Genomic DNA, 20,464 nt, shown 5'->3' with positions numbered 1-20,464 from the left:
ATAAACATGCATGTCTGTTTTGTTTTGTTTTTCAGATCTATAATATTTTGTCCTCTTTTTGGTGATGGGTTAAGTGGTCACCTTAAACACTACATACATAAACCCTTACGCCCCCCCCCCCAAAAAAACTATATCCTAAAACAGATGGTCATGGAACTAAGTAGAGGGCAGTGACCCTGGGCTTAATCTTTAGTGGTACCTGGGACCCAGTGCAGGATGAAAGTTTTGCTGAATAGACTCAGAACAGTGACCACTATGCTATCAAATTCAACATATATTTATGTGGACAATTGCCAAGAAAACCGAACAGTCACATTTGACTTCATTGGTTCACATTCTAGCAGCAACATCTAGACCTACAGATGCCAAGAGAGCAGTGGAGCTGCTGTAATACCCCAAAAGAGGATGACATGCCTTCAAACACAGAGGTAAGACTAGATTCATAACTGCTGGATGACATTTCCAACTTTCACCAAAAAAGGAAAGAAAAATAAAAAGACAAATTCTGATAGACAACTTCTAAAAACTGATTTTTAGCCCAAGTGTCAAATGACGATGATGATTGTGGTGATCTCCAATGACAAAACTAGCTTACCACCACATCCCTGAAGAGACCTAGGTGCACATCCCTACTTGACCAGGGTGCATTCTAGTTTGTCTTAAGGAAAACATATTCTTACAGCCCAATTAGCCTTTGAAAGGACATGAAATATGTTAACAATCCTTGGAACAACAGCATTTGGGGCCTTCTAAGATAGTGGACATTTCAGGGGCAGAATTTACAGCTTTTGAACTCTGTAGCATAACTACATTCTTACAAGGGACAGATATCACACTTGCTTTCACAAAAAAGGCTTCCTTCCAACCAATTCCTTTCAGGACTTTTCCATATGGAAACATCCTACAGTAAGACCACACCACTAAGATCTTTATATTTCAAAAAGTACACATTTATACCTTTATTTACTGTGCTTATCAATCTTTCCCGCTTCCTTCACAATGCTGATGTTTGATGTATGATTAATTAACTGAGCAAAATAATACACCTTCCTGATCTGCTAGCTTAATGTTAATAGAAGGAAGAAACTGTCCTCCTTGATCAATGAGGTTAAAAGGCTCCTTCACACATCATCACAATCAATGGCTCTTTCAAAATTTAATGAAAATGCTAAAGGGAAAAAACTTGCACAGACAATTCTTGATCGCATTTCTTTTTAAAAAAACCTTGCATATATACAGTATATGCATCATGAGGGATGAGGGTTCAGTTATGGAAATATACTGTAAGGATGATTCAGGTAGTTATGCTTAAAAACTTAGGGGGAAGCATTTTTATTTAATGATCATGCATAGTTCATTAATGTCTAAGTGGAAGAGATAAAATAATCAGTGTAAAATCATGATGATTTAGTTGATGACTGATCACCAGAAAAGCTTATTTTAAAAAATCGATTCTCAATGCCATCTGAAAGAGACAGCCTTAATTTAGCATAACATTATCCTACCCTTTTCTGCACCTGCTTACCCTCTAAAGAGTAATGGAAAACTGCAATTTATCAACTACATTAAATGCCAAATAATCCTGTTTAGTATATCCACTGTAATTAATGGAAAAACCCAGCCATGCGCCACAGACATCACACCTTCTGAGACAAAAACAGACATTTCAAAGGTGTGTAAATGGATAAAATTATAAAGAAATCATATAGAATCATGAATATTTCCAGAATGGATCGTAGATTTCTGTTCAATCCTGTTCATTGATGTAGGTCTGAAAAAGTGTGTTGCTGATGTAAGAATTTCACCTGCATGCATTCAAACTGATCTGATTTTTAAAGTCTATTAACAAACACAGGTTAAACTGTATGTATAGAATAACCAGTATAGAATAACATCTGTTTATTTTACTGTCTACACATGCACTGTAAGACACACACACAGGATACAGCATACCCAGTATATAGCATATTAAATATTCTCCAAATTCCTTTTTATGCAGGACAATTACTTTCTTTTTTCTTCTATGGCTCCCAAAATATGAAGAGCAATACATATTGTGCTGCTATGTGTCAATCATCTTGGCAGTGTTATGCATGAATATACCTTAGGGAGATTTCAGGAAGGAAAACATACACATTCTAAACAAAGGGGGCGAGGGTAACTCTTGATACAATAAAGCAAGCAGGTATATTAGTAAAACCTCCATTAATGCATTAATTTGAATTGCAGGATACATTGAAAAACTGCTGCTCAGAAAGATTATACTCCACATGTATTTACACAGGCATATTAAAATACTTCTTTTTATTTAAATGAAAATGATGTATAATAAATGTTAATGAATTACTCGCTTGTTCTGAATACTCATTGCTTTTGGGTAATTTCCCCTCATTGCTTTTGGGTAATTTCAAGCATAATTACTTATGCCTATAAAAATATAAATATTTATAAGATGGCAAATACCCTAAGGCTTTCACTCTGGTTGTTAATTTCCAAATTGGTCATTAACTTATCCATTTTTCAAGAACAGATATTACTTAGGCAACGGAGTTAAAGGATAATGTTCATGACAGAGAAACATGTGGGACTTTAGAATTTTGATAACATTCACCAAATAAAAAAGCTTTTTATGTAAAATTTCACAACTTCATTGCAATTTCCCTATTATCCTAGAAATAGAAAAAGTTTTATGAATAAATATTGACATGAACTATCTAGCCAATTCTTAGCTGCAGCACAGATATATAGATCAATATTAGGAAGCAATATATCTATATCTATGTCTTTATATCTATCTCAATAGATATAGATATAGATATATGGATATGCATTAGGAAGTAAGGTTCTAACAGCCCTCAAGAGTTTCACAGCGATACCATTCCTAAGTCAAGGGGAAAGCTGAAATTCCCTCAAATGGATTCTGTGCTGGTTGAAATGCTGCTTCTGCTTTTCTTGACCAAGAAGTTGAAAGTCTTATCTTTCAAAAAAAAAATTTTTTTTAATTCCAAAACTGAGCTCTTTAATTGTAGCCACTCATGAATGCACGTTCTACCTTCCAACATGGAACTAGCATTTGGAACACTTCTACAAAGATGTCTTAATCTTTTCTTATGATGTAATTGTGCTTTTGGTTTTGAAAGGAAATGCCCAAAGAATGGTTCAAAAAAACAAGTACAAAGATTCTCTACATATACACACACTGGCCTAGTTTAGAGGTAACAGGAAACCACAGTCTCACCTCTTTTAATCTTAGGACAGAAGGGTATTACAAGCTTTTCCCAACTGCAGACCATGAAGAGAACTGATTAAGAATGGAAGCAGATGCTTCTCAGGTGTGTGAAAGAGGAGAGGGGCTTGCTGTCGCTTATTCACATAGCAGGAAAAATGCTTTCCCATTACGTCTCAACTAGGCCCAGATATTTCATTATTATACACCTACGGTGACACAACCTAAATGGTAATAATTGGAGTATGTGTGTATTGTACAACCCAGCAATTTATTTATTTATTATCCCTTTTTTGTTTGTTTTTACAGTGTATCATGGTATTATAATGCATAGTATAACAAAGCATCAACCAAACTCCAATCTGTCCCATAACAATTTATGTTATGGTTTTGAGGTTATTAAAAATGAACACCAAGAAAACTAGCATAATTTTTTTAAGCTACAGTATTTTTAAATGCTTATTATTATTATTATATATATTAGATTGATATACAAAGAGCAAACAACTCAGAATCGTTTCAGTTATTACAGCAGACATGTGATGAAAGGCAGTTATGTCAGAAGGAAATTTCACCTGCAATTATTTTTCTGCAAGTAAACCCTAGAGGAATCCATTACTTTCAGATGGAAAATGAGAAATAAAAATGGATTCCTAATTAGAACAGAGGTTTTCCCGAGACACTAAGGCTACTAATAAAGGAAGTTTATGTTTCTGTGTATTCAGTGTTCTTACTACACAATGCCAAAAGAAAAAAACCACGTTGTTTATTTTTACGCAAAAATAAATAGACATGGTTATAAAAATCTTCAAAGTAGCCAAACTAGAAGTGAAAATGTGTTGCTTGAATACACTAAAAGTATCAGTATAAATTTCTAGTGCATCTTCTGAAGGTCTACAAAAAACAACAACTTGAGGCCTTTAACAAGGAGTGCACAATGTTTATTTTGAAACATTTATTGTTACCTCCCCTGGGTGGTACAATGACAAACAAGGAATAAAATAAAGTAAAATAGGCAAGATCTTGTGCGTCCACATCAACACTTATTTCTTAGGCAATGCACACTTTTTTTTGGTAGAATGTCTTGGTCGTATTGCGAGATGCCAGACAGCTGAAAACTCTTGTATAACCATCTGACACTCACAGTGATCCTTCAAGTGCACGTACACATTTTAAAACTTGATTATCCAGTTTAAGATATCCATGTTAACACGTCCATGTTAGGTTTTGCAGAGGAAGTCATCTTGGTGATCCGGAGCCCAGAAGGGAGCTTTCTTCTGTACTGGCCCTGCAGCTTTGGGGGAAAACTCCCCTCTGAGATGTGTCACGCTGTTTACATGTCATGACAAGCAAAGATGCACCTTTTGGTCCAAGCTTTCGGAGAGGAATGTATTGCATCATGATACCCTATTTTTGCTTTTGTGGTGTTATTTATCCTTAATTATATGATCCTGATCGATTTTGTTTTACAAGTTTTATTGTTTATTGTGATTGTAGTGTTACTGTTCATCACCCTGGGTCTCTTCAGTGAAAGGCAGAGTACAAATTTCTCAAATAAAATAAATAAATGTAACATTCAGGGATATAAGCTGGAGCAGGATCACAGATTTCTGCAGCATAATGCTGAATGTTCTCACAAGGGTTATATTCCAGTGTTAATGTTTCCACATGCACGAACTCACTTGATTGCCTCCAGAAATCCCACAAGTATTGTGTTGCAGAAATTAATCCTGGGGCATTACAACACACACGCACTTTCTTTTTATTTAAATATGAATACATCTATATAATGCAATCAATCTGTTAGGACCACAGCTTTTTCTCATTCTTAAAAAACGTACATGTAGGACCCTAACATAGAGAAATAAATCACAATCCTAAATTTAACAATTTGAAGTATATATTCTATGATACAGTGTGTTTCTGATTATTTCACTGATGAAAATAATCAAAAAGCAAGGCCGCTGAACAAATATTACCTGGGTGGTCTCTAAGACGATTGACTAACTGGATTCTACTTTACGCTGAAATAATTTGGCTGATTTCCCAGTAGGTAGCCAGATCAAGTTTCCAGCTCATATCCAAATAACAAAAACTAATGTCAGCTGTGCCTGCTAACATCCAGCTTACAAGCAGCAGTAAAAGCAATATTTTTAAAGGGCCAGTTTACTTTCTTCAATTACGAGTCTGCTTGCATTATCACTGTAACATTTCTTACCACAAACAATCCTAATATAATAATGCTTATTTGGAAAGTGGTATCCTACCTTCACATTGTCTGGATGAAGTCCTCCAGGATGTTTGTCCATGTACTGACATAAATCTGTGTGCTTGAAAAGAGAAATCCAAGAAAGGGAAGAAGGGGGGATTAATTACTACTATTGCTACAGAAATGTAACAAATTTTCTACTCAAAACCCACTATTTCCACCAGATGCAGCAAATAAGGGGAATACATGCTATGCTAACATGACCTTCAGGTTCCATCTCATTATAGAGCTAATAATATTGCTTATAAAACTCTTAAATGCATCTCATTTTCTAGCTGGAAACCACAGGAGGGGAGAGCGGTCTTGTGCTCAGGTTCTGCTTAGGGTTTCCCACAGGCATCCAGGTGGCCACTGTGTGAACAGGATGCTGGACTAGATAGGCTAGATAGGTCTGCTCCAGTGTTGAAAGTCAATTACAGTTACAGCAGACTAGACGCATCCCAAATGGTTCAAGGCCCACATGGGGCAAAAGATTCCTGCAATGCAGGGGGACGGACAAGATGATCCTTGTGGTCCCTTCCAACTCTACCATTGTATTATTCTATGTACATACTCATCACTATCTTATTGTAATATTATTTTTTCATTCAATGCAGTCTCTATTAAAACAATGTTGTAGTTATAAAAACCTCTATTTCCTTATTTACATTTCTAAATGCACTGCAGTGAAATGTGTGTTCCAACAGGAGGTCAAAATCACATATTTCTCTGTAGTCTTATATGTCACACATTCCTGTCTGCAGTAGAAATTGTACGTACATTAAAACCATAAAAGGAAAGATATGCCTATAGTAGTTGGAATGCAGAATGAAATTTGCGAACCTACATTCTACTAGAAAAATATATATGCTATTAAGGGCAACATAAGAAGCTCTACTTAATGTTAAATATAAATGAAGTTGCTTCCAAAGAGAAATGATTTAACAACTGCCATTCTAGAGAAACCTATGTCGTTCATAGAAATTCTGTGTAAGTTGTGAAATAGTGCCTAAACACTGAAAGGAAGTTTAGTACTTTCATCTGCTCGTTCAATAAAAACCAAGTTAATTATTCTACATCTATCACCATGCTGCCCAACATGTTTGGGTTTCAGTTTCATTGGTAAAAAGAAAACACAATCAATATTTTGAATGTTTTGTTTCCTTTACAAAGCCGCCCAATACATTTCCTGGTTTGTATCATTTGCTTCCTGATATTACTGAATAGAGACTCCTTCCCTGTTTGCCTGCTCACCCACCTCTTTGCCAACTGCCCTTCCCCTACACTTTTATACCTCACTCACACCCTCGCCTATCACCCACAGCTTATCTTTATCAGCTTGCTTCATAACCCATACTTCCCAGAATACCAAGGAGCCACTTGGGCTCTACAATGCTAGAGAGAATGTTTGGGAGTGATTGTGTCAACAGCCCATTTCATCACACCATTCCATAGTGAGACTAGGGCTTCAACAGTTTTCTCTACTGGAAAATGCCCCAGGACATTTAGGAAGCCATTGGGTTTCACCAGTCTCCAAGGGTGGGCAATTCAAACAGTTCCTCCACCCTTGGGGGGGGGGTGTCAATAATTATTGCCACCAATCCAAACTTTACCAGATAATGGTCCAAGTATGACAAGGAAATATATAGCATAATGCAGCATAACTATTGTCTTAAGAGCTTCCTTGCCCTTGTAAACTATAGCAAATTAAGTGGAGCAGGATTTGTTTTGTTTTGTCAATGGAGATGGATGAAAAGGTGATATAGACTCTCTGCTTTTCACAGTAGCCACAATTTCTCCACACTGTATAGTTCCAACCCCCAAAAGTTCATGGGGATGAAGAGTTTGAAACCCGTTTTCTAAAGTTCCCTTTAGATGACACTATATCTCTATACTGAAAATGCTTATTTATAATTAATTACCGTATTTTTCGCCCTATAGGACGCACTTTTTCCCCTCCAAAAATGAAGGGGAAATGTGTGTGCGTCCTATGGGGCGAATGCAGGCTTTCGCTGAAGCCTGGAGAGCGAGGGGGGTCGGTGTGCACTGACCCATCTCACTCTCCAGGCTTCAGGAAGCTATCTGCTAGCCGTGGGAGACCCAGCTCTCCCAGGGCTAGCGGAGACCTTGCCTGCACCCAGAAGCTTGGGGCGCGCTGAGCTCCGCACGCCCCAAGCTTAGGGATTAGCGCAGCGCTCCGCTAGCCGTGGGAGAGCCGTGCGGCTCTCCCGCGGCTAGCGGAGACCTTGCCTGCACCCAGAAGCTTGGGGCGCGCTGAGCTCAGCACGCCCCAAGCTTTGGGCTTAGCGCAGCACACCTGGGGGGGAAATAAATTTTTTCCCCTTTATTCCCCCCCAAAAAAACTAGGTGCGTCCTATGGGCCGGTGCGTCCTATGGGGCGAAAAATACGGTAATGCATATATCATTGAGTATAGGTTCAACAGTTGCAATAAAAAACAAACATGTCTACCTTTAGAAAGAGGGGCAGGGGAGAGGGAGAGATATTTGGATATATAGATAGCTAGATTTCATTACTTCAGGGACAAATCTCACAAAAGGAGCTCATACCCAGCCTCCTTCTTACTCAGTAATCATTCACTATTAATTAGCCACTTATGTTTTCAATGAAATATTCTTCACTCCTCCTCTCTTTCGCAGCAATGATAAATCTACATGTGACTTAGCTGTCCCATAGTTGTACCTAATTGGTTTCAGCTGTCATTTCTGAAGCTGAAATGCATGGACAGCCTGGGGCCTGTGAATGAACAGGAAGCATTTCCAACCACATTCCCATCATGTCAAACCAGCAATGTGAAAGAGCTCTTCCATTAAAACAAAAACTGTACTATTTAGCTTCTGGCAATGACATCATGCAGCAGACAGAATGTATTGTTTCACTGAGGCAGCAAGACTGTTGCAAGCCATTCTTTTCTGCTAAAGAGATTGCACACATTAGTTATGCTCCGGAGGTTCTTCTGACAAGAATAGTTTCCCTATTGTCACTAAGAAATTCTTAAGCAGACAATACAATGCAAAGAACAATAAAAGATATAGCTGAAGTAACATGTTTGCAACAATTGCATGCAACCATACTCTACAAAGAAGTTACTCTAAGTAAAAATATAACAAGACAGAATCCAACATTTTTAGGATTATTTGTAGTCATTCTCATTTATGAAATAAATTGCAATTTAAAGTAATAATTAAAATTTACATAAAATATTAAAGTATCCAATTATGGTGTTTTAAATTAACCAGTAACATTTTAGCATCATCCTTGCATGGATTGAAATCAATTTTGGCTCAGCCCTGATGTGATATGGCTTCATCATAGTATTAAAATGATCACTCAGTAAACACTTAGATTTTAGATTTTATTCGCTAGAAATAAGCATCCAAATTATTGTATTTATACAATTAGTTCATTCTTGTAATCCTAAATTATAATTTAGCATCATGTATAAACCTGTCCAAAGTTCACAAGTATGTCAGTGTGAAAGTCCCTTGCATTCCTTATTCTACTAAATATGTTAATTCCACAGCGTTTTTTAAAAAGCATTCCATTCTTACCCTTAAAATTGTCATTCATAACCATCATTTTCTTGCTTTTTAAAGATTGTTTTCTTGTTTTATCTATTACTTTTATGTACTTGGAAATGTACACATTTGAATGACACAATAGTTATAGAAACTTATAGTAAATTTGTTTAACAAGTCAAGTCTTTCTGAATTCAAGGGTGCTTATTCTCCTCAAAATGTGCATGTGATTGAAGTCTTAGTCAATATTTATGCATTTTGGTACTGACCTTTCCACTCTTTTACAAGAACATCAGTGTTATCTACTTGTACCATTTATATGAATGCAAAATATGAAACATTTTAAAGCTTTTAAAATAATTCTAGCTAATGAAGTTTGCCTTTAAATTACAGAAGCAAGGAACACAAAATGCTAAGTTATTTGTTATAGTTGCATTTCACCTTTCTTTCATCACCTCAGCTCAAGGCTGAGCTCAAGTCCCATTCAGGCACTGACCATAGCCAGTCCTACTTTTTAAGAGTCATGCACAATAAGACCCTAAGAAATTTAGCAATTTGTGAATGTGGAGCACTACTGAGAAGATAGCAGGTTGTCCTCAGAAACGGTTACAGCTAGGTTTAGAGGCCTGAATGTCAACACTACTCTTTGAACATCCTTTCATTGTGGATGTAACCTCTATCCTAGGAAGCTTTGGTTGGCCCTATCAGCTTCCTTGCTGCCCTTAATCATGACCAACCACATAATTCTCTGAAAATGAAGGATAATTCCTATAATTTTTGCTATCCCTCCATACAGAAGATGAACAGAAATGTTATTTTAACTCAGGAAGCCAAGAGTAATGGGTGGGAAGGGGGAGATAAAATGTTTTATCTCTGATGTTCTCTAGTCTGTATTTTATAATGGAATGGGTTAGACAGCCAGAGAGAGAATGAAAGGCCTTGGCCTGTAAAGTTTCCCATAATGATGACAGATTTCTGTCTCAAATTTTCATGTTTCAGGGGCACAAGGATATCCCCTTTCCCAACAAATAGCCCCAAAACAGAATTAAGTTCAAGAAGAGACAATCATTCTCTTATCTGAATCTTTGCCATTATATGGACAATAAGAGAATGGCATTCTCATCCATCAAATAATGACACTGATAAATGAATGAACATTGAGCCATCTGTTTGCATTATGATACTTCTACCCAGATCCTTTTAACTATATATAGCCAAAATATCACATAAAACATTTGCACATAGAATTGTAGCAGCATCCAGTCTGGGGCAAGTCCATCTTGCTATGTTGCCTGTTAGCTTCAGTCCCACTAGAATAGGATATTAAATCAAGTGACAGAGCCATTAAGGGCATGTCTGACTTCGTGCTGACCAAAATGCCTAAACTATTCCATGCAGAAAAGTGACACTAAAGTTTGCCATTCCATTCCTTCCATATCCCCCACTTCATATATTTCTGTGATTCCATGCAGAGGTTGGATGGCCATCTGTTATGGATGCTTTACTTGAGATTTCTGCATTGCAGGAGGTTGAACTAGATGACCCTCTACAATTCTATGATTCTTATACATGTATAGTACAACTATGCCACAACTGGTGCGAAAATTATTCTTTGTATAACTGCATTGCCTCATATTGCTGAAAGTCCCTGGGTTGATTCCAAAACTAACACACTTTAAGCTAACTCCATCCTCAGATTGTCCTATAGTAACACTGCACATAGAACTAGTCTACTTATCTCATTTAGAATGAGACTCCTGTTTCTCTTTCAGGTCCTTCCTCTTTCGATCCTATGAAAAATGCTTGCCTCCTGGTAACAGCTTTTTAACAAACTAGTTTTTCAAGCCGAAAGTGCCAGATCACTGCTTCATTCTTATCATCTAAAATGGGAGAGTGGGGAATTCCATATTTATCATCTTACTTTCATGCCTTTCTACCCCGCCCGTGGGTAGATGTTGAAGCTCAAAATATCACTACATCATCCCTGCTTACATTGCCTTATGCTACCAATTCTGAAAAACTTGTCAAATCTTTTTACAAGGTATACTTCTGAGGTATGAAAAAGGTGATATAAAAAACCTAGTTTCTGTACTGTAGTGTACCCCTCTAAGCCCACTTCCTTATTTTTCTCAATTGTCCCACTTACATATTAGCCAGTTCTGATGCAATGGACAGCCCTAGGCCTAATCCTTGCAGAGGTGCACCTAGGTTTCCTTGCACCCTTGGCAAGGAGATGTATCAGCACCTCCAAAGCCAGGAGAGACCAGAAACTTGCTTTTTGTTGCCTTTCACACTCTGCCAGTGACTTCCACCATGGCCATTGGAAGCCCTCGTTCTCTTTCTCCTCTGTCAATCCGTCTGCCTGCCTGTCTTCTTCCCTCCCTCCGCTCGCTGCTTTCCCTTCTGCCTCCTTCCTCCCCTTCCTTCCTTTTTCCTCCTCTTGCAACTTTTACCCACTCTCTCAGTCTTTCTTACCTCAGAGCCCAGCTGGTGGGTGGAGAACTCACACTTCTAATAGTGCCGCTGGCAGACTGGGGAGGGGCACCTGCAGGCTGCTGTCATGGCCCATGCCAGCAACTGGATTCGTCTGCTGAGGAACCCCGAGGAGCCGGCGTGCCTCAACCTCCACTGTGTGGAGGGGTGGTCTGGGGCATGTGCAGACGGGCTAATAGCCACTCAGAGTCAGAGTGGAGAGGTGTGATTTTTGCACACCCACCCACCCCTGGGTCAACCTTTCGAACTGGGTATGTGCCTGACTCCTGCCAGTAATATTTCTGATGGAAGGCAAGTAATTTCTAGAGAAAACTAATTCTGTAAGGGCTACAATATAATGGGGTAGTAAATTTATTTTCTTGCAAATCTAAAACTTGCTCTACATTGCTTTCTCTTTTGGTAAAACTGTGTATCTGAAGGAATGTTTCCACCCCAAATGTTCAGCCCAGACACTGAGATCCAGCTCTGAGATCATTCTCATTAGTCACGCTCGCTCTGTGGAACGCCCTTCCATCAGATGTCAAGGAAATAAACTTTTAGAAGACATCTGAAGACAGCCCTATATAGGGAAGTTTTTAATATTTGGTGTTTTACTGTGGTTTTATAATTTGTTGGAAGCCGCCCATAGTGGCTGTGGCAACCCAGTCAGGTGAGTGGCATATAAACAATAAAATCATCCTCATCCTCATTACATTGCAGCAAACATCTGTGATAGGAATTTTATGGTTTTAGATATATGGCAACGTTCATAACCACACGTACATAGATCAGCACAGGAAAGCCAACCTGGAACCATTTTGATTCCTAAACTGAGCAAATGTTTCTCTGCATGGTAAAAATGGAAAAGCCTCCCCATTGTCTCTTCCTTCACAAATCCTGTCTTAATCTGTGTTTGAATAAGGGTGTGAGCCTTATCATTACAAAAGACTGCCAAGGCTCCCCAAGAAATCCAATCAAGTAACCTGCCAGACAGGAAATAAACAAAGAGACAGGAGAAAACAACATGCAAATGTTCTGTTTTAGACCGCCTTAGGTTACACCCCTTCTGTGATGAATGCATAATGTTTCTGGGGGTGGTCTTGATCTAGAGGATGGGAATTTAAAAAGTCTTTATAAGCCCTTGCATAGCATTTTTGGGGGTCCTCCTCCTCTCCTGCGTTTGAGGGGAGTACCCTGTTGCAACAGCTCAATAAAGATCAAGCTTACTAGCTGCTTTGCTTCTCAATATTCTCTGGTTGGCCTCTGTTATTTTCTCCTACCAATAGGGAACCTATGTAAGGACTCTATATGGGCTCTTGGATACCCCATAAGGGAAAAGGGCATATTTTTATTTACAACACATCCAAAGTCACTAACAGATAATTTGAGTTGATTAAATTTCCAAGTTTATTATTAAATCCATGAAATCTCTAATATAGGATTTCAACTGGACCACAAAAGGAGCCAAAAAGAATCTTTCTTTCTTAGAAAGTGGTTCTAAAATTGAATTACATCCTGAAACTACAGATCTCCTGTGCAGTAGGTATTAAGAAGTATATAGAACGGTGCAGTGTAGGGAGTCCTTGTTCTACAGAGAATCATCGTGTTCTCTCTGAATTAAATAACCTAAGGCAAAACCTTCTTCCAACAGAAATCTAATTTCTCATTGTATATTGTGAACAGGATTCTTATCATGTGAACTGTAATATTTGTATCCTTATCACTGCTTTTTTATAATCCAAAATGCCAGCACGATGGCCCCAACTTTGTCTGCCGGTTTAGTAGCAATTGTATTCTTTGCCAAATTATCTAAGGACTGCCTCTCCAAATGATTCAAAGCAACACACTGTTTTTGTGTGTCTTCTAAGACCTAATCTTAAGACACAGCTATTTGAAAACAGGATGGGTTGAAAGATAAATCTGGTTTCAGTTGTTGGTATAGTACAATGAAAGAGGAGATGGTACCACAAAATACTGAACTTCTATCTATCTAACTAAGTAACCCATCTTCGTAACTTGTATATACAAGTATTTATTACATTTTCAAAATATTAATCCATGAGAACTTAAAAATGTTTAAACATTCATACTTTTATTTGGCAGGTGTATTTTTTCTAAACTTGCTTTTGGAATGCTTCATGGTGTTAATGTATTGTTTTATGAAGAGTTTATATAATATTCAGTTTTGTAATTATATATATTTTTAAACTGCAGCTTTCCCTGATAAAAGACCAGAGTAGTCCAAAATGCTTTGTACAATAAATAATTTCCTTTATTTCTACTCCATCCTATTTTATTGTTTTCCTAGTATTTGTGGCCTTTCTTACAAGGCTAATTTACAAAAACTATAATTTGTCTTGCCCAGGTCCAAGAGCAAACTGTGATTTGTCATAAAATCAGAAGTCAGTGACAGCACAAGAGAATGGGGAATGGGTAACATGTAAACCCAAAAGTAACTCATAATGCCAACATGCAAACTAGCCCATTGTCTTCAGTGAGATTTAAGTAGATCCTCTTTGTTCAGGATCCTGGCTAAAACATTTTAAGTACTATAATTCAAAAGAGTTTTATAGAGGATGGGGAGATATAGTCAGGGTTTTTTGTTTGATTCCTCGCATAAGTTATATCAGCATATAGGGAAATTTTACATTTCTTTTTTATTTGTCACTACAGTTTTCCAGCTAAAGGATAGTTCAGGGAGGCCAAAAATCAGGGAAGAGAAATCAGTAAAGGAGAAAAAGAGGCATCAATTTTCTCTGGTATATCTCAGCTTGTCTCCCTTTGATTACAGGCAGAAAGGCCATATGCAAAGGGATGTTGTAGCCATGAACATGTCTTTGCTACAGGAAATGCTTTTTTGAATGCTCCTGTCTCAAAGAAATGTTGCCTCTTCATCCTTCTGCCTACCCAGGGCTTCCAGTGTATGTACTTTTCTAGAGAAAATGAAGGCTCACTGTTCTACCAGCAAAACATAAGCACAGGATGGAAGCCAGCAAGAGGCATTTGCATTTACATTGCACCAATGGATAATTATGCAATTATTATTACTTTTTGGCTGTCCAATAGATATACAGTGACATACGGCAAGACATTTTATTCATTTAAAAGTTATGCAAAGTGTGTTTACTGTTACATAAGATTAAGAGCTATGACTTGTCATTGGTTACTCAGTTTGAAATTAAATAACAGTAAAATTCCCATTTATTTATACATTAGACAAAAGCATTTAGCTATGTCAATGTCTCCAGTGTCATTCTTGCAACTGTTCTGCACCAGTTGTTTTACAGAGAAATAACCGTATTATTAAAATGTATCATTTATATGTAAATAGGCAAGGTAAATGGACTTTTCATAACATACTATCTAGAAACCAACCCTATTTGAGATTCATTTGCTTCTTATAATATCCTGAACTCAATTTGTGGAAATTTGGGGTTAATTGTGACTGTACATTCTACAATACACCAGTTAAATGCTGAAGTGGTTCTACACAAATACCATATGTTTGTCTTAGGAAAACGCAGAATGATTAATTAGAAGTTCAGATCCAAGACTTCACAAAGCAATTTTCCACACAAAATTAGATCATTACATTGTGCAAATTGAAGTTTTAATTAATAGCTGAAATGCAAGTTAGAGAGTATATGCTATGAAGTATAAATTACATTCCTCAGACTTTTTCTGACACTGCTTATTAAAATACAAACTGCCAGGTGAAACAAAAGTCACTTGGGGAGAATTTAATCCTGTATACTGCTTCCCTCCCATTCCCTTTTAAGTCTTACAATAGCCATGAGCCCGATAAGCTCAAATAAAAATGGTCTATGATCATTTGGCAGGCTATCACTTATCAAAAATTACTGAAGAATCAATAACATTACAATAGTGTCTGCTACTGTCAATACTTCTGTAACAGTTTACTTAAAATATTTACATCCTGCCTTTTGGCTTCTCATGGGCCCTAACACAATTCATAACATACACTGAAGCGATATTCATGTATACAATGTTTGCAGACAATCAAAAGCAATAGCAAGTATCATTTTCAAGACAACTCAACACAAGCCTGGCAAATCTGGAACTATACTTGATAATCTGATAAAGTTAGTAAGTATGAACTTCGTTATTTTAAGTCATATGCAACTACTCACTTTATGTGCCTATTTTATAGTTTTGTTTTTCATCTTTGAATTTTTGTCCATTATACTATTTCTGTCTATTTTATCCAATTGAACTGAAAATTAGATCTTAAAAAGGTCTGGTCCACATCCTAGCCAACCAAACTTAATGATGGACTGGGAGCAAGATTTAGACAGGCTCACAGGTTTCCCGACTCAGCGCACTAGATTACATTCTAGTCTCTCTCGATGGGCAGCAAGGAACTATTATTTAAATAATCTGGGTATTTTTTAAATAAATGGCACCCATTTTGCTTTTTGAGGCCCTGGTTTAGATCACAGTACATAAAAATGTTAACTTACCACAAACTCAAATACCAGTGTCAATGTCTCCTTTGTGTGAATAATATCATGAAGCAGCACAATATTAGAATGTTTTAGGCCCTTCAAAAGAGAAGCTGAAAGAAAAAAGGCACAATTAAAGGAAAATATAGTTAACCATAGTTAACAATTAAAGGAAAATATAGTTAACCAATAAAGTCACCCAAAAATGATTTCAATACTAGTAATATTTTGTAGGTGCTCTGAATGACGCATAATCTGTCTCCACATACAACCTATACTTATTTCACCTGAACCCACACAGAATTATAGAGTTCACTGCATTTCACCTTCCCCCCTACCCCATGAGTAAAGTATAAAAAAAGGAAAATGTTGTTCTTTCTAACTTTTTTCTCCTGTGTGAATAATTTTTTCAAATAAATTAATGTGTATTATTAGAACATGTTTAATATGTTAATGTAATATTATCTGCCCTGCATACCATCAGTTGATTCAGTTTGCTACATTAACCCTTAATAATGCAAGTACTTTATTAAGTGTTTTAACACTGGATTATCCAAATCAGTCACTTCATATAAAAATTATATTAAGTCTGTGGAAAAGTAACAGAAAAACCTTTTCCTATTAAACCTGTAAAAGGTTTTGCACATATTTTATTTTTCTCTGTAATCTATATTTAATGCTCACACTGTAATGCATATTTAATGTGCACATTTAATATTCCTAAGATATGGTATATTTAACCAATGTGACATGACAAGCCATGTGTCACTACAGAAGCCAAAATGCCAGTGGTAACTTGTCAACTCACACATACATCAGAAAACGAACAACATCCCTCATAATATAAATGTATATCCAAAGACAATAATGTGCAACTGTACAGTCATATCCAAGTAATACGTTTCTGGTTCTTGTTCTTTTATATACTTTGTCCCCTAGCTCAAGATAGGGCCATCCTTTAAGTCAAAATTTCTAGAGCGATGTTTACATTACAAGATAGAAACAACAGCTATATAAAGGGGAAGGGGAAGGGGAAGGGGAAGGGGGGAAATGCTTTTGCTGCTTTCGTATGCCAGTCAGTGCAGCAGATACTGAGCTAGCTGAGCCAATGGTCTAAGGGAGCTTCCTATGTTCCTATATATTATTTCCAGGAGGTCTCACACTGAGGGATGGATTAATAATATAGTTTGAAGTGAGAGGTGTGTGTGTGTGTTTATGAAACACACACACATCAGCACAACCAGATGTCTTCATCTGCCTTTGATACAACAAAACATGCCTCTCCCATATCAGTCTCTACAGCCACAGCAGGAGCTGTAACTCTCTAGCGGTTTGACTTCACCCTCAAAGGCACAGTCTTCCATTGTCTGCTGATACAGACGGATGCCAACCATACATATACATACATGCACGCACACATGCACACCCCACTTCAAACTGTATGTCTAATGATGTACAATAAAATCAATCCAGTAAATGTTCAATAGAAAGCAGGCAACAGGCTTAACATAACTGCATGCTTTCCTATTTATGAGTTTTCTATTCTTCACTGTTAAAGTATCACCTCAGGCCCTTACCTCTTCTTGGTGATCGTTATTTTCTCTCTAAAACCTCAAACAGGTCATTAAAACTTAAACACACTGAGCACACCACACTCTGATGCCTGTCTACTGGCTTTCTTTCCCCTGATCTTTTATTATCTGTCCTCATCACTTTATGTATCTACCGGTATATTAGTTACTGGAAACCCTCCACCATATAAACTCAGTGCCAGCCATACACAAAAGATTACAACTATAAAAAGAACCCAACATCAATACAAATTCAAATGAAGCATTTATATAGTGCTTCAAATTACCGTATTTTTCGCTCTATAACACGCACCTGACCATAAAATGCACATCGTTTTTAGAGGAGGAAAACAAGGGAAGAAACATTCTGAATGAAACGGTGGATGAATCATTTTTGTGCTTCATGCTGCGGCCACAGACATGTGATCTGATTGTGAATTTGGGGTGACCCAATGCAAAAATCCTGAGAATCCCTATGGATCCATGCTTTGTAACCATGTTTTTGCACCATTGCAGCCCCAGGCAACAGTGGGTGCGTGATTTTTTTGGTGCAGGCTGTAGCCATGGACATGCTATGTGATCTGATGGTGAATTTGGGGTGACCCAATGCAAAGATCCTGAGGATCCATGTAGAGCCATGCTTTGTAACCACGTTTTTGCACCATTGCAGCCCCAGGCAACAGTGGGTGCATGATTTTTTTTGGTGCAGGCTGTAGCCATGGACATGCTATGTGATCTGATGATGAATTTGGGGTGACCCAATGCAAAGATCCTGAGGATCCATGTGGATCCATGCTTTGTAACCACATTTTAAGTGGGGAGGGAAGGAAAAACACAGAAGGGACAAGGAGCATGAGAGGGGTGTGCAGAGAAGCAGCTGGCTAAGAATGCAGGCGAGGGGTATAACGGGAGGGAGGAAAGGAAGGCAAAAGTTTTCCCCCACCCACTCAAGCCAGCCAGTTCGTGCTCTCTCTCTCTCCCACCTGCATGTTTTCCGGCTGCCTGATATATATTTTTTTTAATTGCCTTGATAGAAGAAAGCATTTTAACTGCATTAAGAACTATTTAGCAGCGAAACCTAAGCTGTGCCATCCCTTAAGAGGTACAGACACTGTAATCTTCCAGATCGCATGAATTTACAGGCAAAACACTGTTTAAGGATTTCATCCTTTTAAATGGAAGAAAGCATATTTGAATGCTGTGTGTCCTCAAAAACAAAAGCAGGAAGTCAAATCAGAATTTTAAGCTGAACCTGTAATCTGTCTTCCCTTCACAAACATTGTTCCCTCCGGAACATGGAGAGGAATTAGAAGGAAGGACGCTCTGCTTTCCCCTCTGCTTGCCTGGAGGGGAGGGGCTTTCCCTGCTCTTTGTTCCGTTTGAGCAAACACAGCAACGAAACAGAGAGGGTGGGCAGTAAGACCCTGAAGGCAGAATGCAGGAAAGCAGCCGCTTCCTCTTTTCAGGTTTCCCTTCTCCGAGACACGATTTGATTTTTGCCTGATTTTTGCCTCCACTCGTGCCATTCGGCTCCAGGGACCACACATTCGCTCAATAACACGCACAGACATTTCCCCTTCCTTTTTAGGAGAAAAAATCTGCGTATTATAGAGAGAAAAATACGGTATTCTAAGCATATTATTGTGCAATCTGTATTCCATATAGTCAAGCAAGTCAGTATTATTATATCCACATTGCAGTTGGGGATGGGGTGAACCTATCAGACAGAGGCTTGCCAAGGGCTACCTAGTTGAGTCCATCATGGACAGGACATTTCAATCAGGGACATATCAATTCTTAGGCTAAGGGAACTCTCATACTAGAGGTCTTTCTTGTTGGAATTGTCTGCATTTGTGCCTTAAATATTTCACCTTTAAGAAATTCCCATCCAACTCGGACTCCTTTTTCTTCGAGTATTTCTAACCATGGAATCTCACCCAGGAGCACCTTAAGCTTTTTGAAATCAACCTTCTTCAAGTCTAGAGCGCACGTCTGACTACATTCTGCTTCCCCTTACCTCTTGTATAGCAAACCCTAAGAGAACAGGATCACTTTCTCCTATGGTTACCAGTACTTCCATTTCACCCTTCTGGAGTGACTGTCAGAGTTGGGGGTGGCTGGAACTACTTTGCAGTGATTCTGCTTCTACTTGGATTATCGTTTCCAGAGGGTGGTGCTTGGGGTGTGCACTTCAGCCCCATGGAGACTTCAATGCTGCATTCCTCTGGGTTCGATTTAATCCTCTATGCTGTTTAATATCTACATGAAGCTCCTGAGCAGGGTCAGAGTTTTGGAGTCAGTGGCGTAGCGTGGGTTGTCAGCACCCAGGGCAAGGCAAGTAATTTGCGCCCCCTAACCCGTGGATTTTAGTAGGGGCAGAGAGGTGCGAGCGGGTCCCCCCCAGATGTTGCGCCCGGTGCAGCCGGCCCCCCTGCATCCCCCACACTACGCCACTGTTTGGAGTATGTTGTCAGGAATATGCTGACGACCCACTGCTCTACTTCTTAACTTCACTACATCAAAAACAACAACAAGCCAATGGTATTCTGGTTCAGAAACCAAGTGAAAAACTTCAACACAAATCATTCAAGAGACAAACCCATTAGGTTTTGAAGCTATAAATGAGCTGATTTAGCAAGAGTTTTCTGTCAGAGGTAGCTGCTGCAGCTGACAGGTAGAAGAAACAGATATTTTCCATCACATAAAAAACAAGAGTGAAATAAACTGGAAAGCACAAGCAGTACAGAAACCAACTTAATAGGCACAGCTACGCTATGTAAAATGAAATATTACTGGATAAATTATTTTTAACAAAGTTTAAAAACAGCACAAACACGTACACCCCATTAGCAAACTTGTTATGTAATGCTAATCTGACATGGCGTTTTTGTTCTTGCAGCAAATGTAAAGATAAACAGATGGCTTCATTTTAATTCAATTCCCAAAG

General features: G+C 38.2%; 1 protein-coding gene across 5 annotated transcripts in view; it reads right to left on the bottom strand.

Moving 5' to 3' along the window:
- The window catches only part of CDK14 (cyclin dependent kinase 14), a 217,314-nt gene that overhangs the window by 114,010 nt on the left and 82,840 nt on the right, over positions 1-20,464 (bottom strand). For all 5 annotated transcript variants that reach the window (XM_080975366.1, XM_080975365.1, XM_080975367.1 and 2 more), the window contains 2 exons: positions 15,965-16,059; positions 5,494-5,556 (listed from right to left, as the gene is read on the bottom strand). In XM_080975366.1, the coding sequence (XP_080831492.1) occupies positions 5,494-5,556; positions 15,965-16,059 (158 nt within the window). The remainder of the gene's footprint in view (positions 1-5,493; positions 5,557-15,964; positions 16,060-20,464) is intronic.

The sequence above is a fragment of the Podarcis pityusensis genome (assembly GCF_964106645.2).
Source record: "Podarcis pityusensis genome assembly, chromosome: 12".
Lineage (NCBI taxonomy): Eukaryota > Metazoa > Chordata > Lepidosauria > Squamata > Lacertidae > Podarcis > Podarcis pityusensis.
This window is presented reverse-complemented; position numbering and strand designations above follow the sequence as displayed.